The sequence below is a fragment of the Rhamphochromis sp. 'chilingali' genome (genome assembly GCF_963969265.1).
Source record: "Rhamphochromis sp. 'chilingali' genome assembly, chromosome: 15".
Classification (NCBI taxonomy): Eukaryota; Metazoa; Chordata; class Actinopteri; order Cichliformes; family Cichlidae; genus Rhamphochromis; species Rhamphochromis sp. 'chilingali'.
Window position 1 is genome coordinate 22,547,743 of NC_137942.1, and position 27,397 is coordinate 22,575,139.

Sequence of the window (27,397 nt, forward strand, 5' to 3'; positions counted from 1 at the left end):
TTAAGATGCAGATGGACAGCTGAGTCTTGTCCTGTGGAGGTGGTGACTCTTTCGCTGGTGTCAGCCCCCTCCCTCACCCGAGGGAGGATAAGAAGGACAGACGCAACAACATTGTCATCCCCTATGTAGCCGGTGTATCAGAAAAACTCAGGAGGGTTTTCTCCAAGCATTTCAGACCCAGCAACACGCTCAGACAGAAACTGGTTCACCCGAAAGACAAAACTCCAAAACACAGACTTAACAATGTGGTGTATGCTGTACAGTGCAGCGAGGAATGCCCAGACCTTTACATTGGAGAGACCAAACAGCCACTTCACAAGCGCATGGCACAACACACTATCTTTTTATTTTTTTGTTTTTGTCTACATTATATTAAATGTTTCATTATCGGAAACATTTTAAGAGATACTTGTTATTCTTAACATCGTAACAGATACCCTGACCTGTAACTATCGTAAAATGCTTTGACCGGAAGTAGACACCTTTCGCGCAAGTCTTACACATCATGCGTGGACCCTCATTTATAAACACAACTTCTCACCTCACAAATACCTTATCTGGAACAACAGAGATATTTTATAGAAAAATAAATCACTTTTCCTGGAAACTTGGGTCCAAAATGGGATCCTATTGGTGGCTCAGCTGGTTAATAAAGAGGGACAACTACTTACTTACAATGACTTTATTGCACTATATTATTTTCCAATCAGTGTTCAGGAATTCTCAATGGTGCTTGGTGCCATACCCTCAGGGACTTTAATGTTATATAAAAACACTGACAGCTCAATATCTACCTCAGTCACTCTCCCTGATCCAGCTGAGTCACCAATAGGAAAAATCTGCTTTTCACAAGAACTTGGTAACAGCAATAAGAAAATACGTAGTTTATTCCAAGCAGATATCATCTCTCTCCCATATATAATATCTTATTGGAACCGATATGTTCCAGATATCAAGTGGAAGACAGTCTGGATGATCCCCCATAAATATTTGATTGTAAATAAGGTGAAAGAAGTCTCATATAAAATTCTTCATAAATGTTATCCAGCCAGTCACTACATGGTAAACGTGTCTACTTGAAAATCTCCCATGTACGCCATTTCTTTCTTATTGTTGTAATCATGAATCCTTTTCCAAACTTGCTGTGTTCTATTTTAAGATCTTCGTCCATTTCACTTTGTCAGGCAGGTTCTACTTAATTGATTTCTTGGTCTTGCAGAAATCACACCTGATGAATCAATGTCTTTCTCACACAGGGCCTGGTAGATTTGGACATATTTTTTTCCCTTATTAAAAACCTGAAACAAAACTGCACTCAGAGTGTAATTCCCATGAAATTTTACAATAAAGCCTAAAATATGGTAAGTAGTACACTGCAACATGGGAAAAGAGAAAAAGACAAGACACTGGAGAGCAAGTACGTATGCACACATTAATACCCAGTAGAACACTAGTTACAAACAAATATGTTTTATTTATTCAAAGACATTTTTCGAAAGGTAAAAGAAAAATAAGCACAGATAAATTGATGTGTTGAGGCTGAGTATTTGTTCATAAATCTACTGGATGTTTGACCAGTGTGCCGCTTGAAGAATAAAATAAACGAGCTCGTACACATGATGTAGTTTTCTGCCGGTCCACTAGGTGTCGGTAGCAGACAAACGTTCAATCTGATGATGTGACCACAGGACAAAAAATGTTAACAAATCACCAAAGCTGCCACAGAAGCTGCAACAGAGGACAAAATAACTAGTATATTGTAATTTAATTGGCTTTTAAAACAATACAAGGAAATGAGCCGTTAACAAGCAGAAACTGGAAATTGAAAAACTGCTAGCCTGCGGAAAACAACTCCACGCAGCAAAATATACACTGACAACATTATGGAGCAACATGAGACTTTAAATCAATTTGGAATTAATACTTGATTAAACATTAGAAATATTTCAGATGCAAAAAAGAAAGAAATCCCCATAAATACAGTTTTGGTTTCAACAACTCAATTTTTTCTGTCAGTATGACCTTATGACATCTACATGGGTATAAAACACACTACAAGAAAAGTATACTAATAAATTCACTCTAAAGATAATAACGTGTTTTATGTTGAATATCTACAACTGAAATGAAAGGGACAAACTATTTCATTTTTACTTTGTAGTGCCATAAAGACTGATTTGGTATGAGTTGCCCAGTTTTAGAGCCATCTGCTGTAGAAATATTCTTTCTTTGGATAAAATAAAACCAGATAACAAGGTGACTGCTTTGTGGTGCTAAAGATGGCTTTCTCAGAATCATAACCCAGTTACTCAAAAAAAACAAAAACACAAACCTTGTTACGAATAGTTTTTTTTTCTATAACTGGGCCATGACTTCTTAAAAGGAAAAGACCAGAGTATTTTTATTTGTTTTGGTTAAAGGCGGGGGAATTTGCTCTGAGGAGGTGGCCATTTCTAGGGCGACTCATGCCAAAGCAATTTAGATGAATAAATAACAACACACTCAATTGGGAAAATATGTTAATTTAACTTATCTGATCAGATGCCATGTTCAAAACGTTGATTTATCCACAGTTAAATATTGGTCTGCTTTAAAAATCATTACATCATAACTAAAGTAGAGTCAACATTAACAAACATTTTTGATAAAAGGCATTTAATTACATGAGGCTTTTTACCAAGTGAAACACTAATGATGACAACTTGACAAAACGCATGAATATCATGGTAATCTTGGCCTTTAACACGCTGTTTTGTTCATTTTCAAGTATCGACTTGGGATAGTAAAGCTTAATAACTTCAATTCCACGCCTTTTCCACAAATCTTCATCACCGGTGAGTTAGCAGGTTACAAACTTCTGTGTTCCAAGCTTTATCTAACATTTCTCTTTACAACAAAAACAGCACAGTGCATCTCTGAAGTAATCCAGCACAACTATAATCGCTGATGCCCATGATGGTTTCAGTTCTTTTAAAGTAATGCAAGGAACTGCTGGCAGGTATAACATCTAGCTTACTATTAAAAGCTGACACATGAGTAAGTGCAGAGATGCTAGAAATGTTCCAGTAATGGACCAAGCAGTAACCCAGCCAGAGAGGGGAAAAATATGGTAATTACTTCATACATCGCCAGTCGCATGATGCTATAATCTAATAAACAGTGGTTTCAAAAGAATAGCTTCAAAGAAGCTGTGAACAAAACAAGCATAGTAATAACAAAGAAATGTTCATTCTTCTTTGAAGTTTACACATTTCTATGTCGTTTTAAATCCCAAATCTCACAGCAAATCACTGGTTCCTTTCTAACCATGAAAACACAAAAAGTAACATAAGAACATAACAAAAAGGTTAAAATCCTACATCTTGTATCTCTAACTACTGATTCACTACACTTCTATGCTGTGGTTAATATTTGTTTATTTATATGCCTTTTATTTTATAGATAAAATTTTTATCATTTGAATCTAGCCTTAACTATACACACACAGCAAATATGTACAAAATAAAGTCTGTCAACTATAGATTCACAAAAAAAAAAAAAAGCCTTTAGCAAGTCTAGGAGATGTCAGACAAGCCTCCACACTTTTTCCTTCTTCCACTATTATCCTTTTGGATAAAACAGTCCTGTGACTGGAGTTGGTGGAAAGCAGGAGACAGCGACACAACAGGGGGAGACAAAGCAGAGCTCTCTTCCTGTGTTTTTGCCAAGGGAAAGGGAGGAAGGTGAAGGTAAGTTCTCACAAAATGCAGCAAGGGTCCTCTGGAGCCTCGTCTATGCAGAGCAGTGGATGGGTGATGAAGTCACCTAGGCTCTTGTGGTGTGCATTTGCATCGAGCTGATTTGACCTTATGTAAATGGAGCTAGCCAGCACAGTGTGCCATGCTGGCAAAGGTAAGGTTACACTGTTTAAACAAGGCACTGCAGATCAAATGTGAATCACGGTGCACTTCTCGCCTTAGATAATTGCAGAAACATACTGCAGTGGCTACCACAGACGTAAGCAGGGGAAAAATTGGACTGCCATGTCTCTAAAGGACTTGAATCCGAAGAGTCATCTTTGCCACACTCAGTAAGAACAATGTACCATCAGGAACAAGAAGCTCATGCATAAGATGGACCAAAAAAGTACTAAATGTTTTCTAGATTTGCACCTGTGATTTGAAATGATGCAGAATTTGAAGCAGATTCCAATAGAAAATAAAAAATAAGGGTTAAAAAAAGAATGTTAGATGAGAAAAATTGTTTGTTTGTACTCATATGTTCAAGTTTCCATTTATAGAATTTGAATATTGTTTATATAAGCCTATTATGTCTATTTGCGTTTCCTGAGCACCAGGTACACGAGGCCACTGATGAGAGTCATGGGGAAGCTGATCCACGCCACAACATAAGAGGAGCCGAATGAGCCTTCCTGAAGGTCATGCTTATGAAAGCTTTTGTTCTCGGCCGTGTAGATGGACACCGCGATCATCACACATAAAGCTGGGAGATGAGAGAAGAGATAAGGAAAAGGATGGAAATCATACACACGGATAGTGGATATAAGTTGCATTAGAACATTAAAAGTTAGATGTGTTTTACATACATGCCAATATCTGGATAATGGCTGTGAAAATGAATCGCTCTCCCTGTTTGATCCTGAAGAGCTGAAGGATGAAGACGAAGAAGCTGACGCAACACAATATAGTGGCAAGGATCATGGTAGCCTGGACTGCCTGCAGATAAGCTGAGGAGAGAGAAGTTAGAAGTTGTAGCATACCCAGACATACATTTACAGAGATATAGGAAGTATACACACTGTCTTACCTGCATTCACAGTGTGACTGTCCTCAATCGATTCGCAAGTGGTGTTACATGCGTACCATAAGTCACTAATAATGTTAATGCCAGGTCTTGATACCACCCACCACGCCTACATCAGGGATAGACACAAGCATTGTTAAAAAAAGTGAAATGATTTATGTTAAAGGAGTATTTATTTTCAGTGTGTACTTACATTGTGAATGGTGGCAACGAAGAGCAGGATGGCTGCAGCCAGATGAAAGAGTATGATGAAAGCTAAGACGATCAACATGACTGCCCTTCCGTCTAACTTCTATCTGCTTTTTGTCACCTGTCGGTCAAACTGGTTAAATACCCTGCAGGCCGTTTCCCCTCGCTGTTTGTTTCTCCCACTGGCTGATTGTCAGTTTTGGTGGAACCACTTCTGTATGTTTATGCTGGCTGTCAGACAGGCGGGGTTGCAGACTGATAGTGAGGAATGGATCAAGGCCGCTCACATGAAAAGAACCTGTTGGAAGCAACATGAGTGTAATAGCTGAGTAAATGAAAAAAAAGAAATGATTTCTTTAATCATCATCATCATGCATGATCGATACCAATATCGATATTTGGTGATGTAAAAATTCAGCTCGTATAGATACACAAAACAGAAACAGATGTCCCAAAAATGTGTTATATGTGGTCGTTGATAAGTCCTAGCTAAGATAATATGACAATGTTGTAGGGCTGCACGATTTGCATAAAATGAGAATCACGATTTCTTTGCATAGAATTGAGATCACGATTTTCTTTTCCAATATAAATATTTATTGCGCTTAACTGCACATCAACTTCGTAACAGTTGAGACTGAACATAAAACAATAAATAAACATAAAAACAACAAATGTCTCACGTTTTGTTGTTGCCGCAAAATGTACTGCTTGAAATTCCGTCTCCACCGTTGCTGGACACTGCGTGTATAGAGCAGGTAGTGCAACAATAGAAACGCACTGTGTAGCGTTTGTCGAGGGTGTTGATCATTTTCCTAAATCCCTCGTTTTGCACAGTGTTGATGGGAGCCATATCTTTGGTCAGGTGATAAGTGATAGCCTCCGTAATTTCTTTGTGCCTGCGGGAGTTCGACGGGTATAGGGAAGCGCTGTATAAGGTTCCCGTTATTGATGTTTGGGTGGTTGACCGGGACGGATTTTCTCCTGTCACTTTCTCGTCATCCCTGACATGTTCTCAGTTGTTTTTTCCCTGCTAATTTTAGCATCACACGGCACAGCTTCTGTATCACGTGGTATAAGGCTCCGCCCTCGTCATTTGTTGAGCAGGAAGAGTGAGCGCTTGTTTTCATGCAGATTACGTCCCAGATCAAAATGCAATACAATCATTGTCGTCTGTGTTTTGTTTTTGTTTTTTTGTTTTTTTTGTTTTGTTTTTTTAAATCGTTGTCATTTGGAAATGAGATCGCACATAAGTATAAATCGAGATCGCGATTTTCTAACGATTAATTGTGCAGCTCTACAATGTCGTTTAAAAATAATCTTCCTTTATTTTCACAAGTGGTCGATTACTCTCGATTACTAGTCGTCGTTGACTGTCGAGTGCAGAGTTGCAGCGTGGTGGACAAACTAAGCAAGATCAGCACTCATGGTTTGAAGGGCGTTTCTCCTGTGTCATCTTTATTTTTTTCATTTTAATTTATGAGCTAATATGTGCCAACATACATATAATGCCAAATAACTAATATTGGCAATGTCAACACAGTCTTTAACTGTTTATGGTCATTGCACAGTCATACCTTGTACAATAAATGGTAAATGGTAAATGGCCTGTATTTATATAGCGCTTTACTAGTCCCTAAGGACCCCAAAGCGCTTTACATATCCAGTCATCCACCCATTCACGCACACATTCACACACTGGTGATGGCAAGCTACATTGTAGCCACAGCCACCCTGGGGCGCACTGACAGAGGCGAGGCTGCCGGACACTGGCGCCACCGGGCCCTCTGACCACCACCAGTAGGCAACGGGTGAAGTGTCTTGCCCAAGGACACAACGACCGAGACTGTCCAAGCCGGGGCTCGAACCGGCAACCTTCCGATTACAAGGTGAACTCCCAACTCTTGAGCCACGATCGCCCAATAGTACAATGAAACTGGAGTACTGTCCAATATCAGCCTTCAAAGAAAAGCAAGCAGTAATTACAATATCGACAGAATAACATACATACAGAACAAAATATAAATTATGTATAGAAATGAAATGTATAATAATATAGCACTGACAGGATTTTTTTAACTATTTAGAAACTATGTAGATAAAGCATCGCTAAAAACTTCAATTACAATCCGTCTATGTATGTTCTGTTACATTGTGTCCAAATAGCTGTCAAAGAAACAGTCAGAAGCCTCAGAGTCTTCCCTTAAATTAAAGAAAACACACATCTTATGTTTTGTCCAGCAAATCATGTGTACATGTGTGTCAAAGAAAGAGTGGGTGTTTTACACAGTATATATACACACATTTACAATGTGTGGGAGTGTAGTGTATACTTTGCAGTGATTAAAGGCCTTCATTCAGACTTTATGGCAGCGAGGACTCAGCAGTAAACTTTGGGGGGGGGGGCGGGGGGGGGGGGGGGGGTGTGTGTGTGTGTGTGTGTAAATCTGTGTTTTGTTCAAACCTGAGATTAACCAACACAATGATACACAATTATCAGTTACAAATTTGATAAAAAGAATGCCAGTAAATCAAGACGCACTGCCATGGATACATTTCAGTAAAGTTTACATATTTCAAATGAACCAAGGGCACTCAGTGTGCAGGTTCAAATACCAGCCTATTCTACTTCTTCTGCAGTGTGACCTTAGCCTTTGTAGCAGTATGATTCAAACTAAATGTCCAGAAGTGTATGGTTTCACAAATCACTGTTGACAGTCATAACAGGTTGGGTGTATCTGTTAGGATAAGACGTATTTGTGTCTGAACAGGCAGTTATTTGAACAATAAGTTACTGTGTTCTCTTTCTGCAAGGTTGCGCCTGATTTATTTTCTTTTGTTATTTTCATTAGTTTTTATTTGTGTATTCTACAGACAAATTCCTCAGAGTGAATAAAAATGTGGATTCTATTAAAAACAAAAAAACAAAAACAAACTCAAGCATACCCAGAAAACCATGTGTGAGAAAATCCAGGGTTGAGTTTTGCTCAGCATAAAAAAAATGCCTTGTCAGCATCATTCGGTTATTTGGCTGCAAATGCTCACATAACACAGGATTCCAAAATCTACAATTCAACTGTGACATTTTACAGCACAGCTTTAATGGCACTTTATAATATAATGTGTCTGCAAATGTAGGCCTACATTTCTGAAACACATACTGACTAGCATCTGCGTCACACAGTGTCACACATCAAACTCTACCGTGGAGATAACGCACATAAAACAAAACATATTATTTAGATTTCTGGAAGTGCCTCCCACCTAAGGTTCAGAAGCTTACGAGGCACAGACGCAAGCATATTTAAAAGCATGTGAGTGTACACAATCACACACACACACACACACACACACACACACACACACACACACACACACACACACACACACACACACACACACACAGCCCCAGCCAGACTGCAGAGGAATTAGTCTTCCCCGCCAAAATGGAGTCACAGTAAAAACAGTCTCTGCCCACCAACAGGAAGCAGGTCACAGTTTTTGTGTGCGAGTATGCGGTTGTGTGATGTGCCAAAGGATAGGTCCTCCCTGTCTGGGTAGGGGGGAAGGGGGCACCAGGTGGTAAATAGTAAAAAGGAAGCGGGAAAATAACAACAGCCATCTAAAAGCACAGGGTTCAGGTTTCCAACAAGTATGCGAACAGCAAGGGCTTTTCAAGCCAAAAGATCATAATGATACTGTTCTGAAAATCAAACTGGAGAAGACAAAGGCTTGGTAAGACTCATTTAAACCGAGACCAGAGGTTGTGAGGGAAAAAAAACTACAAAGAAATGGAAGTGAAAATCCTGTCGCACGTGAGCCTGCAAAATGTTTATTCTCAACATAAACGCTTTGAGGCAATAAAAGCCTGCGATGTCTGTGTTTATATGGTAGTTTGGTGTCGTTGTGTGTTTATATGTGACACCTTATATATAAAGTAGCTACTGTATGCCAACTCTCTCAATATCCACACAAAGTAGTGAATAGCACACATATAACACTTTATAATAAATCTGTTTCTGTAAATCTGATTTTAGTTTTTGATTTTACAGAGAAACGCTAGCACAGTGAAGGAAGCATCGAAAGACATTTGGGGAAAAGGGCGGCCAAAGTTAAAAATAAAAGATAATTTAATTCACTTCCAGTGCAATGCATCTCTTTGAGCCTAATCTGACCTGCAGGGACATTCTTTGGAGTGGAAAATAATCCCCAGACATGCACATGTGGGCACACACAGCTGGATCTTCTACTGTCTGCAGCTGCCTTCTCATCTCAGCAAAGAGAGGAGGAGCACGGGAGGAGGGTGGGATCAGAGAAACAAGGAAGGGAACCCAATTGGAGGGAAATGGAGGGAAGGCAGAAAAACAAAAACATGAGCCTAGAGGCACATACTGAGTACAGTCGTGCAGACTTTGATGTATGCACACATACACAGAATGCAAAATCGCAAACATTTGGGAGCTGAGTTAAATATAAGAAAAACATACGATTCGCATAAGGAAAATGTAGATAATTGAAAGTAAATGAAATAAGTGTCTTTTGTGTTGGTGAGTGCTTGCACTGTAAAGATCTTCATTACTTTGACTGCCAGGCCCCGATTATCATGAGCATGATTAAAGAAAAGAAAACAACACTTACTACAAACATACCCTAACATTAGCCTAATGTGGACCCTGCACTCCCAGCGACCCTAATGGGTTTCCCTCAGCGCTGATAGTAGAGTGTGAATTGTCGTTCCTCTGACATCAGGCAACAGCTGACACACAGACACACACACTATCCACATTCATGTTGCATACATTAGCCATGCTTCTTTGACCTGCTTCACACCAACACGGCACAATTTGTCACACCTTATCTATCATAACAGACAGATTTTATTTGCCTCAACTGTGAGGTGTGCGCCACCAGAACAAGTAATAACAAATCTATTGTAACACCATCTTTGTCGTGGTCATTAACAAGATGTGATGTTCACAAGCGAAATGTAGCTGCTAAAGGGTAACCTACAGAAGTTGAATTTTTGCTGTTATGTTTTCCCTGTGAGGCTAGTGTTTTTAGAGCTATTCAAAGTGGGTTTACATGGTTTAGGGGCTTTAGTTTTGTGAGACCTTCTCAGCACAAAAAAAATGACCATGGAAAGTCTCTAGTCGGAAAAAAGAACAAAGTGAAGCTTAGCTTTTCTCCACATCAGCAGCAGTATAACTCAGGTCATTTTACAGTAAGTATATTATCCTGTGTTTTGTTTGTACAAGATGTGACAGTTCCCTTTGTGTTTAACTTTAGGAAAGTCTGGCATACGGCTAGGTGTAAGCAGAGAAACACAATGACAGATAACTCCAGTTACCTTCCCTGTCACACAGATACACACACGCTGACAAACACCACAAATGAAGCCATTCCTCCTCTCCACTCAGCCTTATAATAGGAGACTGGGGGGAGACTCAGTCAGTGGAAGAGTGCAAGTGTGTATATGTGTGTGCTCATGTCGACTGATTCCCTTGTCTGGTGGAAAATGCTGACTTTTAATGTCCTTTTTTTCCCTCTTTTCATAAAACACAAAGCCACAGACTTAACTGGGCCTCTGCATCTCACTCCCCCGCCTCTCTCACTGTCCCATTCTCCCTTTCTCTCTACTTATCTCTCTCTCTGTGTCTTTGGCCATGGAAAATTGGATTGAGGAAAAAAAAGAAGAGAGAAGGGATAGAAGACTTCCAGTGGAGCCCTCTGGCCCTCATCTGCCTTTACTCTTGAATACTCCTTTTTGTATATGCACAAATATTCAAAGAAGCTTAAGCTGACAATTGAGAAACATTTGCTCATGAAAAACTCAATCTCCATGAGAAATTAAGACTCATTTTCAGTGCTTTGGTCATAGACTTGGTCATAATGTTAAATTTATATATCATAAGATTCACTTATAGCAAAGGGGAACCAAATCTTTCTGTGTGTATACGACTTACAGGCCAAGCTTTGGATTACCTTTACACAAAAGGTACACTTTCCCAGGACCGATGGCAGAAATCAAGCATTATGTATCTATAAGAGGTCTTTTTTAGATATGATGCTGCATTCTAGATGCAACTTTACAATTACTACAAGGGGAAACATTTTAGTTCATCCTTAGTGACAGTGTTTGGCTACATTTGTAGACCAAACCCTGTATATTGTGTAGCAAGTCAACAGTACTGTGCTGTTTTAGGGGGATTTAAATGACTCAAAGTCATGCAGCATCTGACTGAATTTGAAGGACACAACAAGGATTGGTGAGACTTTAAATGTCTGTGTTGAGGAGACCCAACCTGGCTTCATCTTTCAGGGACTAGCTTTAATGGGACAACACAACATTAGGCTTCAAATATTCAATAAAAGTGGTACTCTGGACTGACTGTTGCTCTATTCCTTGCCATCCATACTAAAATATTAGGAGAGTGTACAATACAGTCTATGAAATTGCAGATAGACCAGTTACTTCGGTGGTTATTTGTGTTATTTGTCTGTGAATGCATACAAATGACATATTCACATCCCAAATAGACAAAAAGACTCACACAATATCAAGTTTTTCTGAGTACTAGAGAAGGGTAACATGAAGTTACAAAAGAGCCCAAAAAATAAGAAGAATCTGCACACATATACACAACTGTTTTCCTTCTGGCTTCAAATACTTCAACACAGGCATTCTTTCATGTTGGACGCTAACATGGTTTTTAGGTGTGTGTGTGTGTGTGTGTGTGTGTACGTGCTTTTCTTCACACATTCCTCATGTGACAGTGCTGAGTAATAACTTCCACATGGAGAGACAGAGGGAGAAAGAGGTTAAGTAACACCTGACAGAGAGATGAAAAGGAGACCTCCACTCACATCTCCATCCCTATTTATTTATATTGTTCATCTTTTTCTGTTCTTCTGTCAGTCACTTCACACTTGTTCCCTAATCGCTTTCATCTGTCAGCGACGCTTAAAATCTCTCCATAAGCCTGCTGTCTAATTCCCCTCCTATCATATGTCACTCATGTCTTTCCGCGTGCCACATTCTGTATGAGGGGAAATGCTTGTGGCTCGCTACCTCGTGTCACAAAACATAAGTGTAAGAGGGAAAATGCTTCAGGAGTTATTCTGCCTGAATTATACATCCAAACCCTCTTGCACTCTAAAACTTGACTCTGATGGGATGAAAACACACCACCTTCAATATGGTGGGATGATGGTATCCATCAAAATGCAGCCACGTTTAGCTTCACTCCTGTATTTAGCAATTTATCCATCCATTTGCTCACTCAGTCTCTTGCTTAACGCACTTGTTCACATGTATATTCCCTGTATGTGATTATTAAGAGATATGGAAACCAGATTTCTACTCAAAATATAGCTTAATGTGGGGCGATCGTGGCTCAAGAGTTGGCAGTTCGTCTTGTAATCGGAAGGTTGCCGGTTCGAGCCCCGGCTCCGACAGTCTCTGTCGTTGTGTCCTTGGACAAGACACTTCACCCGTTGCCTACAGGTGGTGGTCAGAGGGCCCGGTGGCGCCAGTGTCCGGCAGCCTCACCTCTGTCAGTGCGCCCCAGGGTGGCTGTGGCTACAATGTAGCTTGCCATCACCAGTGTGTGAATGGGTGGATGACCGAATGTAGTGTAAAGCGCTTTGGGATCTATAGGGACTAAGTAAAGCGCTATAGAAATACAGGCCATTTAGCATTTACCATATTGTGATTGAAGCATGGTCTATACCACAAGTGGCATTGAGGCTGGAGTAAATAATGCTTTGATGCCTCAGTTCCTATTTTCAGGAGCGTGTTGCAACTTGACAGAGCCCCCTCCCGCCAATTTAACTTTGCCCACGCCATCCAGTGTATCCACATTATTGCAGTTCAACTGTAACCCTCCCATTTCATATGTCCTCATATCTTTCTCTATACTTTTATCTTATTTGTTGCTGGAGCTAAAAAAAAATCTGTAACCACAGAAACCTAAAATAACATAGTCTAATGTTATTTTCTATCCACAAGAGGGCGACAGGCATGAAGAGAAACAGGGATCTACCCCATTGAAAACTTAAAGACAGGGATAAAGGCATTACAGTGTGTGTACTGCATTTAGATGGCACCCCTTAAATATATTATAAGCAACATATATAAAGCATAGTCCCGGAAACCACAACCACAGCAACATAACAGCCTTCTGTGTCATGTTGCAGGAAGCCCGATCTTTAAGTCCCAGAGTTCACAGGCGCATATTTTCAGCGTCCATTGAAAAAAACGAAAGAAAAAACTAAATGTTTATCCTCCTTCCCAAAACACTAAAGTTTCTTTCACTGGACTTAAAAATACGTTTTACTCCCACACACATTATCAAAGTGGCTGACAACGCCCCTTTTATTTCCAATGTCTGAACTTGGAGCTGAGTTACAATCTGTGTAAAAATACCCACAGGGCAAAACACGGCAGTAAGGGACCCTTAAACCCTGCAACAAACAGTAAGAGACGGCCTAATGTCCAAATACGCTTAAACAGACATACCATAAAATATATTTTTTAAGGTTCTGTTTATTTATATATTTTGTTGTTGTTGTTGTTGTTGTTTTAATGTATTAATTCATGTATTTATTTATATTTTTTAGACAGCTGTCTTCTAGAGCAGTAAACACGTTACGCTGCACTTCAAACACATAAAGTTGCTCTGAGTGATGCCACAACTCCCACATAGAAAGTTCTGTTTGGCATTTAAGCGCCAAACTAAACTTAAAATAAAAGTTATCAGGAAAGAAAAGTTCGCTCACCGAATTTGGTCCAAGCACGAAAAACAACTCTTCTGTGGAAGAAACAGCCTCGAACAGCTGTCGTTCTCACTAGTAATCAAAAAAAACAAAAAAGTACAAATGCACGTCCGCTAGCCCGGCCGTCGAGAGCGCGCGAGGGAGGGAGACCTGGAGCTGGGTGTGGTTTGGACTCGATGTACTGGGAGGTCTACGTGTGCGCGCGCGCGCGCGTGTCGATGATAGGTGACAGGAATTTGGGGCCCGGCGGGAAAAAGAAAAGAAAAGTATGGTGAAAAAAATAGAAAGTTTATATTTCCTCACATGGCTACAGTCTGAATGAGAAAAAACAAGCGGAAGGAGTCCGAGGACAGGGAGGGAGACAAAAGGAAATTAAAGAGATAAAAGGGGATGAAAAGTGAAGGAAAGGAAGGAATGAAGAAGGAATACTGAAAAGGGGCGAGGAGCGGAAAAACAGTTGACTCTGTTACCTGTGTTTTCTTTAATTTAGATTTTTTAAGTATTCCTTCATTTTAGAGGTCAAAATATTTGACCCAGGACCCCCCCCCCCCCCCCCCCCTTGTATTCTTATCCACCTTAAACACTCCTTTTTCATTGTTGTGGTATTTCTGGACTTTACCTCCGAGGCCCAGTGTGGGCAGCGTTTGGATTTTCTGCTCATAAAGTTTGGTTTCCAAGTATAGCACTGCTTTCTTGGCGGGCTGCCACAGCTTGTTATAATTAAAAGTTCTTTCTCTTAGGTTCTGCCACAAATTTAAAACAACTGCTTCTTGGAAGGCCCACAGTTTACATCCACACAAAGAGCAATCATGAAAAGACAAGCACAGAAAATGAGATCTCCCTCTTTAAGCTCTCACAAGTCACTGCTTTGCAATCAGAATCCTGCCCTGTGTCTGTTTGCTGACAAGCACTACCAATCTCTAACACTCCAATATGTCATGCAAAAATACACTATAATGCCCAAAATTTTCACTCACCCATTTAAATCATTGAATTCAGGTGTTCCAATCACTTCCACATTCACAAACATTTTTTTTAAAGAATGGGTTGCTGTCAGGAGCTCGGTGAGTTCCAGCGTGGTACTTTCATAGGATGCCACCTGTGCATCATATCTAGTCATGAAACTTTCTCACTACTAAATATTCCACAGTCAGCTATTAGTGGTATTAAAACAAAGTGAAAGCGATTGGGAACAACATGAACTGGTTGGCAATGTAAAATCACAGCGTGAAGTCCACGGATGCTGAGGCTCATAGTGCACAGAGGTCACCAACCTTCTGCCGACTTGGTCGCTACAGACTTCCAAAGTCCATGTGAGTTTGAAATTAGCTCAAGACCGTGTATCAGACACTACTGGACTCTATGGAGACATGTTCTCTGGAGTGATAAATCATGCTTCTCTGCCTGGCAATCTGATGGACGAGTCAGGGTTTTCCAGGACAATGGTACTTGTGTGACTGCATTGTGCCAAGTGTAAAGTTTGATGGAGGGGGATTATGGTGTAGGGTTGTTTTTCAGGAGTTGTACAGTTTGGGGATGGTCCCTTCCTGTTCCAACATGGCTGCACAACAGCACACAAAGCACAGTCCATAAAGACATGGATGAGCAGGTTTGATTTGGAAGAACGTGACTGGCCTGCATAAAGTCCTGATCTCAACCCAATAAAATATCTTTGGGATGAATTAGAGCAGAGACTGTAACCCAGGCCTTCTCATTCAACATCAGTGTCTGATCTCACAAATTTGCTTCTGGAAAAATGGTCAGAATTTCCCACAAACACTTCTAAACCTTGGTAACCTGGGCAGCACGGTGGCACGGTGGTTAGCACTGTTGCCGTACAGCAAGAAGGTCCTGAGTTCAATTCCACGATCGGGCTGGTGGAGTTTGCATGTGTGGAGTTTGCATGTTCTCCCCGTGTTTGCGTGGGTTCCCTCCGGGTACTCCGGCTTCCTCCTACTGTCCAAAGACATGTAGCTTGTGGGGATAGGTTAATTGGATAATCCAAATTGCCACTAGGTCTGAATGTTAGTGCGAATGGTTGTTTGTCCCTGTGTGTTGGCTGTGCGACAGACTGGCGACCTGTCCAGGGTGTACGCTGCCTCTCGCCCTATAACAGCTGGGATAGGCTCCAGCGCCCCCTGCGACCCTGAAAAGGATAAGTGGAAGTGAATGGATGGATGGGAACTCTTCTTCCCTGAAAAGTTGAAGCTGTTATAGCTGCAAAGGGTGGGCCGACATCCTATTAAACTCCATGGATTAAGAATGGGATGTCACTCAAGGCAGATGTGCAAATACTTTTGGTAATTTAATGTATTTTTGTATGGTATGCAGTTGATGTAGTTTTAGTTAAGGTTAGCATAGTTCCATTGGTCTGCAACATTCGCCTAATTTAACAGAACAATCTAGTAATTTATGTGTGATGGTGTCTTGCAAAGATGTAGATGAGATAATGAAACATAGAGGCTGTTTGGTAGATATGAGGTTAAAGTCAGAAGCTGAACATCAGAATTAACTATGTCTACTTAAAGGGTGTGGCGATAACAAGACTGCATGAAGAGATCTGGAATATTAAAGATCATGGTGCCATAGTTCTTGTTTATATTGTTGAACAAAGCTTCCTCTTGTTTCCAGTATTCATACCAAGCTAGAGGTTGGAGTGCCTTACTCATCTGTCTCAGCCCAGAAGCACAAAATGAGCATCAAGCAAGTTCACAAAAGGGTTCAAAAGTAAATCTATTCACTCATTTTGCTAATCTCAATAGGTCCAATAAATGCAAACACAGAAAGTCTTGAGGAATCATAGAAAGTAATTCAACAATCCTCATTGCTAGTTTTTCTTTTGTGGGGTGAATGAAGCCTTCAGTAATACGGATGCAAAATGAGAATAAACATTAAAAAAATTTTTTTAAATGTGCTGCATAAGAGAACAGTTTGACTTCAGCAGAATGCACCTATTCATAAATGTGCTAACAGGGGTGATGCCATGTGCTGAAGAGGCATGTAAAGGTAAGATGAATAAACAGAAATAATTTCTCACTTTGTTTTACTTACTCCGTTGTTCCCACATAAGTGTTTTCATTTATTTACCACTAAGGGCGTTTATATAATGTCACACCCATCTCTAAAGGCGTATCTGCTGTGGGACTGGGTCTGCAAACAACTCTCCCATCAAGACTTGCCATTTGCAAATAATTGACAGCCTAACTTAAACCTCAACAACTATCAGGAATCCCATCTCTTGTTACCACTTCTTTTACACTCGCCAATCTTACATCGTGAGTTTAAGGCATCTTTGTCTCGCCTGCCTTGCTGGCTGGCGTAACCGCTCTGACAAGGTGGAATTCTTTCCTGTGGTCATAAGGAAGTAGTTGGTAAAGACAAGCACGAGGTAATGAAGAAGGCATTGTCCGAGCTCATTGTGCAGCTCATAATTCCGTGCATTTTCCTGGCAGCCGCAGCTCGTGACTGCTGCCAGTGTGACAATGGCTGCAAATGCAAAAAGAGCTGATGTTAAGCATCACCTTCATAGTGAGGCAGCAGTGTTATGCCAGCCAGACACATGGCATTGGGCTGCTTCGTTCAAGAGCTCCACTGATTTAAAACAATAGAAGGAAATGGAGCTTAGAGGCATAACGCTAATATCCTGGTTAAATAAAGCTTCAAAGCTCATGTCCAGACAGTGTAAGATTTTCATTGAAATGAATGTGTGTTCAGGATGTCCTGGTTAAACTTACACATGGATATAATTAAAACAGACAATTCAAGAGCTTTTTGGAAGAAATTAATTGCTTTGATGTATCTTGATGCCATTATTTGTTATCACAAAGTGGGCAGGGCTGGGCAGGAAAGCTGCCAGGATCGTTTTAGAATAAAGCCTGTTGCTGTGTGAGAAGAAGGTTATTGTGGGCAAAGAAAACACTGGGCTTCGCTTGTTTTGCAAATAATGTATGCATATTTTTAAAGAATGCACACATAATGTGTTGTGCAGGACGGGATAGGATGGATGTAATCTGCTGTGCAGCTGATGGTGCCACATTCCAATTAATACAATGGATTATCCCTCATTTGCTGGCATTACTTTTTCTCCTTATTGGATTCCTTTCAGCAAGCGTGTCACCACAGAAACGCGCTTTTTTTTTTTTTAAGCAAAGCATCATGCTACAATTTTAAGAGAGCAACTTAAAAACAATATTCCTGGATGTTTTGGTCATCTTTGTAATTTTTCTATTTATTTTGTCTGCCTGCTTTGGTTTAAGCCTGGTGTACATTTGTTGTTCATTTCAACATCCCTTGTTGCACAGCAAACACACACATTCGCACGCAGATGCACGCACATCCAAAGCCTGTGCCTGTTTAAACAACAAAGCAGTCCCATCCTCTTTAGCCCCTCAGGTGTCCGACCCCTATACCACTGCTATAACGCATAAACACATCATGCAAACTGGTTTCACCTCTCTGCAAGGTGTTGGGTGTCCATCACACATACGACAAAAATGAGAGACTTACTCATGTTAATACACACACACCCACTTACAAGTATGTCACTATGGACACATATCAGTGGCCTGCTATTGTTGTAGACATATAGGTGGTAACAAAAAGCTAAAACCCATCTCCGCCCAAAACCCTGCAGCAAGGAATGTTACTAAAGCAGAATTAGATTTCCACTCTCTTACTGCTGCCATGTTTGTACAAAATTGAGATGTGATGTGAAGCTGTTTGGGAAGATTTGCAAATAATTTCAAACTTTAAATAAGAATACCCTCATCCACTAATGGGGTTAAATCTTAACCATCCAAAGAAAGAAGAAAAAAGTATAAAAACAAGATCCAGAAGGTCAAAAGCAGCATCTGTAGTGGTCTGTCTGGGAGCTAGTGGACATGGCATGGTTAGCTTGCACCCCAGTGATAGCATGTGCTGCCATTCAGATAATGTTTTGTTTGTTTATCTCAGCAGGACAATGCCAAACTGTATTTTGCATATATTACAGCAGCGTGGCAGCAATGCTAAACTGGCCTGCTTGTGGTTCAGACCTGGAGCATTATGAAATGAAAAAATATGACAAATGGGGCCCGAGACTGTGAACCACAGCAACTGCTCTTGTTCTCCTCCAGAGGAAGTGACGTAGCAACATAAAAAACATGGGACATCCCAACATTTTTGGAAGTGTAAATTCAATACGAGGACATACGCTCACTGGACACTCTATTAGTTACACCTTGCTAGTACTAGCATGGTGCCTTTGGAACTGACTTAATTTTCTGTGGCATAGATCCAACAAGGCTCTTCAGAGATTTTGGTCCATACTGACATGATGGCATCATGCAGTTGCTGCACATCCATGATGTCAATCTTCTATTACACCACATCCCAAAGGCGCTCTATTGGATTGAGATCTGATGACTGGGGAAGCCATCTGAGTAGTAAACTCATTGTCATGGTCAAAAAACCACTTCAAGATTATGTTAGTCTAGTGTGTGTGCATTACACTGTGGTTATAAAGCGACAGGCGTGACCAGCAACAGCGCTCACATAGGCTATGTTGTTTAAATAATGCTAAAGGGCCCGAAGTCTGCCAAGAAAATAGCCCCCACGCTATTGCACCATCACCACCAGCCTGAACCGCTTTAATGAGGTTGGTTAAGATAAGATGACCTTTATTAGTCCCACAGGTGGGAAATTTGTTTCGTTACAGCAAAAGTGCAAAGTTATGTAGCAGAAATTAGAAAACACTGGAATGCAATAAAATAAAATACTATATACAATAGAATCAAATAGAATACAAATGCTATATACAACTGAGTAAGAAAATACAAAAGTACAACTTTGTCAGAGAAAGAATTGCACATATAGGAGTCTTATTGCTCATGTGTGGGTTTGATCAGCTGCAAAAGTCTTTGTTGTGGAGTCTGACAGCAGTGGGGAGGAAAGACCTGCAAAATCTCTCCGTCCCACACCGTGGGTGCCCCAGGCTTCCACTGAAGGAGCTGCTCAGTGCTGTCAGAGTCTCCTGCATGGGGTGGGAGATGTTGTCCAACAGGAATGACAGCTTAGCCGCCGTTCTCCTGACACTGGCCCTTCGGATCAGCCTGTTCAGTCTCTTCCTGTCCCCTGCAGAGATGTTGCCACCCCAGCAGACCACACCGTAAAAGATTGCTGAGGCCACCACAGAGTCATAGGTCTTCAGGAGTGGGCCCTTCACTCCAAATGACCTGAGTCTCCGCAGCAGGTACATCCTGCTCTGCCCTTTCCTGTAGAGGGCGTCTGAATTATGAGTTCAGTCCAGTTTATTGTTCAGATGAACACCAAGGTACCTGTAGCTGTCCACAGCCTCAATGTCCATACCTTGGATGTTCAGTGGTTGCAGTGGAGAATTCTTGTGCCTGCGGAAGTCTACCACCAGCTCCTTGGTTTTACTAGTGTTAATCTGGAGGTAGTTCAGCTGGCACCAGTCCACAAAGTCTTGGGTCAGTCCTCTGTACTCCTTGTCGTCCCCATCAGTGATGAGGCCGACTATTGCAGAGTCATCATAGAACTTCTGCAGGAAGCACTGGGTGGAGTTGTGGGAGAAGTCTGCAGTGTAGATGGTGAAGAGAAACGGAGCCAGAACCGTTCCCTGTGAGGCCCCCGTACTGCAGACGACCCTGTCCGACATACAGCCCTGAGTTCTCACATACTGTGGTCGGTCGGTGAGGTAGTCCAGAATCCATGTAGTGAGGTGATGGTCCACTCCAGAGTTCTCCAGCTTGTCCTTCAAGACCGTGGGAAGAATGGTGTTGAAGGCACTGGAGAAATCAAAGAACATAATTCTCACAGTGCTCCCAGCGGTCTCCAGGTGAGCGAGGGAACGATGTAGGAGGTGGATGACGGCATCATCCGCTCCAATGCCAGGCTGGTAGGCAAACTGAAGTGGGTCCAGTGATGAGCTCACCAGGTGCCGAAGCTGAGCTAGGACCAGCCACTCCAGGGTCTTCATCAGGTGGAATGTCAGAGCCACCGGCCTGTAGCAGTTGAGGTCCTTGGGGCGTGAAGTCTTTGGCGCTGGTACAACACAGGAGGTTTTCCAGAGCTGTGGGACTCTTCCCAGCCTCAGGCTCAGGTTGAAGAGGTGCTCCATCACCCCACACAGTTGGTCCACGCAGGACCTGACGACCCTCGAGCTGATGCCATCTGGGCCCGCTGCCTTCTTGGCTTTAATCCTCCTCAGTTCCCTCCTAACCTGGGTGGTTGAGAGAAACAGACTGGAGCCTTGTGTTGAGTGTGCATTGGATGCTGTTGTTGGGGGTGGGGAGGAGTGAGCAGGGTGAGTGGAGGAGGTGTGAAGTGTCTGAGGTGTCAGAGGTGAGACAGCAGCAGTGGGGGTGAGTGAGTCTGCAGCCGATGTTGAAGACTGCCTCATGGCTGAATCAAATCTGTTAAAGAAATGATTCAGTTCATTTGCCCACCTCACATCCCTCCCAGGCAGAGAGTTCTGACCTTTGTGGCCCGAGATGGTTCTGAGGCCTCTCCAGACTTCACCAATGTTGTTTTGTTGAAGCTGGTTCTCCAACTTCTGCCTGTAGCTGTCCTTCCCATTCCTTATCAGTCCTCTCAGCTCTCTCTGCACCCTTTTCAACTCCTCCTTGTCTCTGGATTTGAAGGCCCTCCTCTTCTGCTTAAGGACGGCTTTAATGCCTGGGTTAATCCACGGTTTGTTGTTGGAGAAACACCGCACAGTCCTGGTAGGCACGGTGTTATCCACACAGAAGTTTATATAGTCCGTAATGCATGTTACCAGGCTGTCGATGTCCTCTCCGTGGTCGTCACAGATCACCTCCCACACAGTCGACTCCAAACAATCCTTAAGAGCAATCCGGTCTTCTGTTGTCAGGACTGTCACATCGTGTGGTCTTCAGCTGCTGTAACCCATCTGCTTCAACAGTCAACGTGTTGTGTATTCAGATGATCTTCTGCATACCTTTATGGCAACCAGTGGTTGTTTGAGTTACACTTGCCTTCCTGTCCTCTGTAAGCAGCTTGGCCATTCTCCTCTGACCTCTCACATCAACATTGTATGGCACCCAGAGAAATGCAGCTCACTGGATATTTTTTTCTTGTCAGACAACTCTCTGGAAACCTCTGAGATGGCTGGAAAATCCCAGTAGATCAGAAGTTTCTGAAATAGCTTGGCTGGCACTAACAACCATGCCATGTTTAAAGTCAGATAAATCAGCTTTCCTCCCCATTCTTGAACTTCAACAGGTGGTTTAGACTGTGTCTTTATACTTAAATGTACTAAGTTGCTTCCATGTGATTGGTTGATTTGATATTTGTGTTAAAGAGTGGTTGAACAGGTGTGCCAAATACAATGATCTCTGCACGATTAACATAAAATTATATATTTATTTAAATGCATATGGTCATGGGCCAGTTGCCTTGAGAGCAGCCTGCTCACAAAAACTAGCATTTTAACAGTTTCATTTCAGAAACAGACACACCCAGCCCACACTGTGAAGGCCACTGTGAATTATGCACTGTTAGTACTGCTGCTTATGTCCCAACTGCTAAATTTTGCATTTACACTTTATTTTAAACATTGTGAATGATAGCAAAATAGTCTAAACTGTAAGAAACTCAAATACTCCTTTAAAAATTGTTCTTCACTTAACCACAAGTCATGGAAAATTGCCTCCCTGTGCACTCTGTTCTGACCTTCATCATGTTAATACTCATTCAAAGACATTTATGCTGTGTGTGACCATGAAAACTGAAATCCTCCCACTCCCCTCGAATTCGTTTTATTCTGCAGTGCTTCTACCACTAGAAGCACGCCAGACGCACACACGCACACACAGGCACAAAGAAACACGACGATCTCCAGCCAGACAGGAAGCACCCCCACCTCCTCTGTTCCTGTTTCTCATAGTGTGTACAAGAGTGTATGTGTCTGTGTGTCCGCGCTCACTCCTGCTACTTTAGGCAATCAGCAGGAGGCAGAATGAACAAGGCAGGAAAAAACTACACAAAGCCAAGAGATAGAAGATACTGCTGTACAGAAGCAATATTATTAGTGAGGGAGAAAAATATGCAGAAGATTATACATTGAAAAAGAAAGCAGTCAGAAACATGTGATTGTGGAACAATGCTGGCAGTCAGGCTCTTTTCTTCACCTCTCTCTTCCCTCCCTTCCTTTCCTCTGGTAGACGGAGGGAGAGGCTCAGGCAGTGTTGACACTGATGCAGACACATTTAAAATAATTGCATTTGCTTTTAGAATTACACGGCAACACAAACAATCATATTTTTTTTCAGTTTGCTGAAGCTGTGTGTCATCCAGACCTTTCAAACACTGCACGAAGTAACCTCATACCAGAATATTATCCGGGAGTTTCAATTAGGGAGGGCCAAAACTCCTCTAACATACTTGTACAGTGTTTGTCCTGCACAATAAAGAAAGTCACAAATGTATCCAAGCTTCCTGTTTTAGAAGTCAAAGCTCCCTGTTTAAAATGAAAAGAGGAGGACCACTTTGGGGGTTTGCACAATTTCAGAGACATAATGAAAAGTCGCCGTCTTATTCGTGTTAGAATTATCCTTATGCTGCTATCACCAGCCTGTGTTAGATGCCAAGTATAAGCAGGAGAAATAATTCAGCAGCAAAACACCTGTCATTACTTTTCCTGCTATTATTTCCTTTCTCTCACCCCACCCTGGTGAGCTGGTTTAGCTAGGACAATCTGGTTGAAGCCAAAAGACTTCACACACACAAACAAACACAAACGGACTAACACAAGCTACTTTCCGTTGGATTTGCATCCCTAGATTTCCATTCATTTGCGTGAGCATCTGGCCACAGGAGGCACAGAACTTCAGACACAGAGAGCCTAAAGAAAGTACACACAAAACAGAAAATGAAGAAACCGAGAGCAGCGACTGCGTGATTTAGGCAGCAAAAGGTCTGCGGCTTCCTAATGCATAAAAAAACCAGTCAGTCAAAAAGGAAATGACAACCGGAACTGTAGGTCTGATAAGAAGGCCAACATTGAAGATCTGCAGTTAGTCATCATGTTTTATCAGCAATTTCTTTCTAAGCTGATGAACATGGATCACTCACAAAAATATGCATACATGCAAACACACGGTTCCCGGCATTTTCACAATGGGCATGTTCTCTAATCACCTAATTATTAGCAAAACAAATATTTTGAGATCAAGGTGATATTGAAAGCCAGACGCTGTACACTAGTCTGGCAGTGTTCATCCTTTTCACTCTTGCACAAAGAAGCAGATAACAGTACTGCTGGTGGGTTAAGAGCCTTCTACGGCCACACCCACCACACCCAGCTCTCAATCAAGTCCATGCTCTTGGCACAGCAATGTTAAACTACCTGTGCAACCTCTGTAGGATCCAGGCATTTACCTAGAGTCACTACATATTACCAGTAGTGACTCTGACCCTAGCCAAATGCAAAAATGAGTGAAGTAAAAGTCAGAAAGGAAGAGGAGGGAAAAATGTGAGTGGCCTCCACTTGTAAAACCAGTTTTGTGTTGGGATTTGTCTCATTTTTGCCCCTCTAGTGCACCTGTTGGTAATTTCATTAATAAAAAAAAGCAGCTTAAATTGATCAACAACCCCCCTCTGCTATTTAACTGACCAGATCAATATCCCAGAAGTTAAATTGACTTGATGTTATCAGGGGTGGAAGTAACGAATTACAAATACTCACGTTACTGTAATTAAGTACATTTTTTGGGTACTTGTACTTTTACGAGTAATTTTTCAAGTGTGTAATTTTACTCATACTTGAGTACAACTTACACCATGTAATCTACTTCGCTACTTATAAAATCAAAAGTCACTACTGAGTACGCCCACAATTTGAATTAATATTCAAACCTTTCGTCTGCATTTTTGCAGCCAATAAGGCCGTGCAATCGCAACCGCGCCAATTTAAGACGTAAGCAAAGAATAAACTCCGCTGCAGCAGCAGGCACAGGTGTCTGGAGGTGCTAAATGGTGGAGTATAAACTACTTTATAGACGAAAGATTTGGAGACAAAGAAGCCAAAATGGAGACAGAGGACAACACTGTCAACCATGAAAACGACGTAGAAAAGACGGAGGACGCGTGCCCGTGGCTATACCTGGAGGAATTTTTCGTGTACAGAGGAAGAAAAGGAGACAGCGTCCAGATGCAGTGCAAACTTTGTTTGACCTCTACAGTCATTTCAGCTTACAAGACTTCAGCATCTAATCTAAACAAACACATTGAGGTAAGAGGTTTTACAACTATACGTGTATGATATTGCTTTCTTATTTTTCATGTGTGTTAAGGTTACTAGTTTGGCTAAGATATTGTCACCGCCATTGGTTAGCCTGATATTAAAATAAGACGGAGCTAGCTAATGTGCGTGTGTGCATGCATAACTGAGCTACAATTCGTAGGAATGTTTTAGCTTATTATTTGGATAACCACCGTCATTACAATAAATTAAACTTGTAGTCATTTAAAACTCACAGGCCTACAATCAGCTGGCCTATTTAAAAAAACAAACAAACAAAAAAACAAACAAACTTGAACACAGTGCTGAGCTGCATCTCAAATTAATCTTCCAGCTCTCAGCTGACATGTACCAGAGCCCGATTGATGGATCAGTTGATCAGGATCATTGGCCTGATATAGGTCTATCATAGTGACATGGCTCTTAATCAGTAGGGTTATATGTTTCCCAATATGATATCTTTTTTTAAAGAACATAATGTGGATTGGTTTTATTTGTTAGCTGTATGGGCAGCATTTTTGTGTATGTGATCCCTTTTCTTAAATTAGATATGCTAGATACACATATTTTGCTCTCTTAGTATTTTTAGGACCTGACTAATACTGAAAACTTTAGGTTGATACTGATAAAAAGGAGTTAAAAATTTAGATACTGATACATTGGTCGATACTCTTTTTACAGATAGTATACATATTACAGAACTTAGAATGTATACAGAAATTCATGTTTTTTGCAATGATCGTTCAAAATTGGTTTACACTTGTGAATAAATACAGCAATATATCTGCAAAATTTGACCAATTCACCACTCTTTTATACTATGCTCAACAATCAAAGATTAGCTCAAGTCTAGTTGAATAATGTTTTAAAAATGTGTTTTCTTTTAGTGTTAATCACAGTGATGTTATGAAGTAATGTATGAACCTGACGTATGATAATATTTATCTCTACAGAGGAAACATCCATCGAAGACTGAGCAGTACAATATCACTGTGGCATCAACATCTCGACAGCGAAAGACCACAGCCACACCAAACAAGCTCTCAGCAAATACACAAGCCAAGTTACCAGACCTGATGTTGAGAGCTGCAAACAAACATGTTCCACAAGCAACTGTTGACAAGCTTGTCATCAATTTCATATGTGAGGGTCTACAGCCATTTGCAGTGGTAGAACAGCCATCTTTCAAAGAATTGGTTACCACATTACAACCTCAAGCCAAAGTCATCTCCAGACCCACTGTCCGTGCCAGAATCTGTGAAGCTGCTGATCACATGAAGATGACTTTGGTTGCAGCATTGGATAAAGTCAAATTTGTTGCTACCACTACTGATTGTTGGTCAGCTCATCAGAAAAGTTACCTTGGAGTCACATGCCATTGGATAGAGGAAGCGTCCCTGGAAAGAAGATCTGCAGCACTAGCATGCAAAAGATTGAGAGGGTCTCACACATTTGACATGCTTGCTGGTGCGCTTGATGATATCCATTGCCAATACAAGATTAGAGGCAAAGTTGTAAGAACCACAACTGATAGTGGATCCAACTTTGTCAAGGCCTTCCACATGTTTGGGGCACAAAATGATGCAGATGAAGCTGAAGATGAAGCAGACCCAGAAACTATTGACCTGACTGACCATAGGGACTACCATGAGGCAAGTGCAATTCTTGATGAAGACTCTGGTTTGGAGTATCAACTTCCGCCTCATCAGCGATGTGCATGTCACCTGCTAAACCTTGTGGCAACAACTGATGCTTCCCTAGCAGAGAGCATGAATGAAACCTACAAGAGGCTCTCCCGTGCAACCTTTGCAAAATGCCAGGCCATTTGGAACAAAACTGGCCGATCTCATTTGGCTAATGAAGTGGTAGAGGACAAGTGTGAGCTACAGATCATTCGTCCCAATGCAACACGATGGAATTCAACCTACCTTGCCATTGAAAGGATAATACGCATCATTGATGAGAAGGGGGAAGATGCCATCAGGAGCATTTGTGAGGAGTTCAAGGTGAAAATGTGAGTAAAATTGGACACCTACCAATATGGTTTCAAATTTTGTGAATTTTCCTTAATGGATGGTTAAAAACGTGAGCAGACTCTTAATATTAAATCAGAAGATCCCTATTATAGTCATGGTGGGTTTTGTTGTTGTGTCTTACAGGTTGAGTCCTGCAGAAGTTGCATTCCTAAGGGAGTACTGTACCACCATGAAGCCACTGGTGAAAGCTTCAAACATCCTTCAGTCTGAGTCCACTTCCTTTATGGGATGGCTCCTGCCAGTAATCCAACAACTACTGTCCAAACTTAGCAGGCTGGAGACATCAAGCAAGACATGCGTGCCACTCATCAGAGCCCTGCAAAATGGCCTTCAA

The 27,397-nt window shown here is 41.4% G+C and overlaps 1 protein-coding gene across 1 annotated transcript; it reads right to left on the bottom strand.

Moving 5' to 3' along the window:
- Positions 1-1,461: 1,461 nt before the first annotated feature.
- On the bottom strand, positions 1,462-13,926 carry emp2 (epithelial membrane protein 2). Its single transcript, XM_080906503.1, has 5 exons — positions 13,771-13,926; positions 4,997-5,290; positions 4,807-4,912; positions 4,586-4,726; positions 1,462-4,482 (listed from the first exon to the last, which is right to left on the bottom strand). Exons 2-5 carry the CDS (start codon positions 5,072-5,074, stop codon positions 4,313-4,315), a joined length of 495 nt encoding a protein of 164 aa, XP_080762629.1. The 5' UTR covers positions 5,075-5,290; positions 13,771-13,926; the 3' UTR covers positions 1,462-4,312.
- Positions 13,927-27,397: the final 13,471 nt, after the last annotated feature.

Coding starts and splice junctions, on each gene's coding strand:
- emp2 (XM_080906503.1), bottom strand. CDS start 5,074: ATGTTGATCGTCTTAGCTTTCATCATACTCTTTCATCTGGCTGCAGCC. Junction 4,727..4,806: donor CAGTCACACTGTGAATGCAG/GTAAGACAGTGT, acceptor CTCTCTCCTCAG/CTTATCTGCAGGCAGTCCAG. Junction 4,483..4,585: donor CATTATCCAGATATTGGCAT/GTATGTAAAACA, acceptor CTCATCTCCCAG/CTTTATGTGTGATGATCGCG.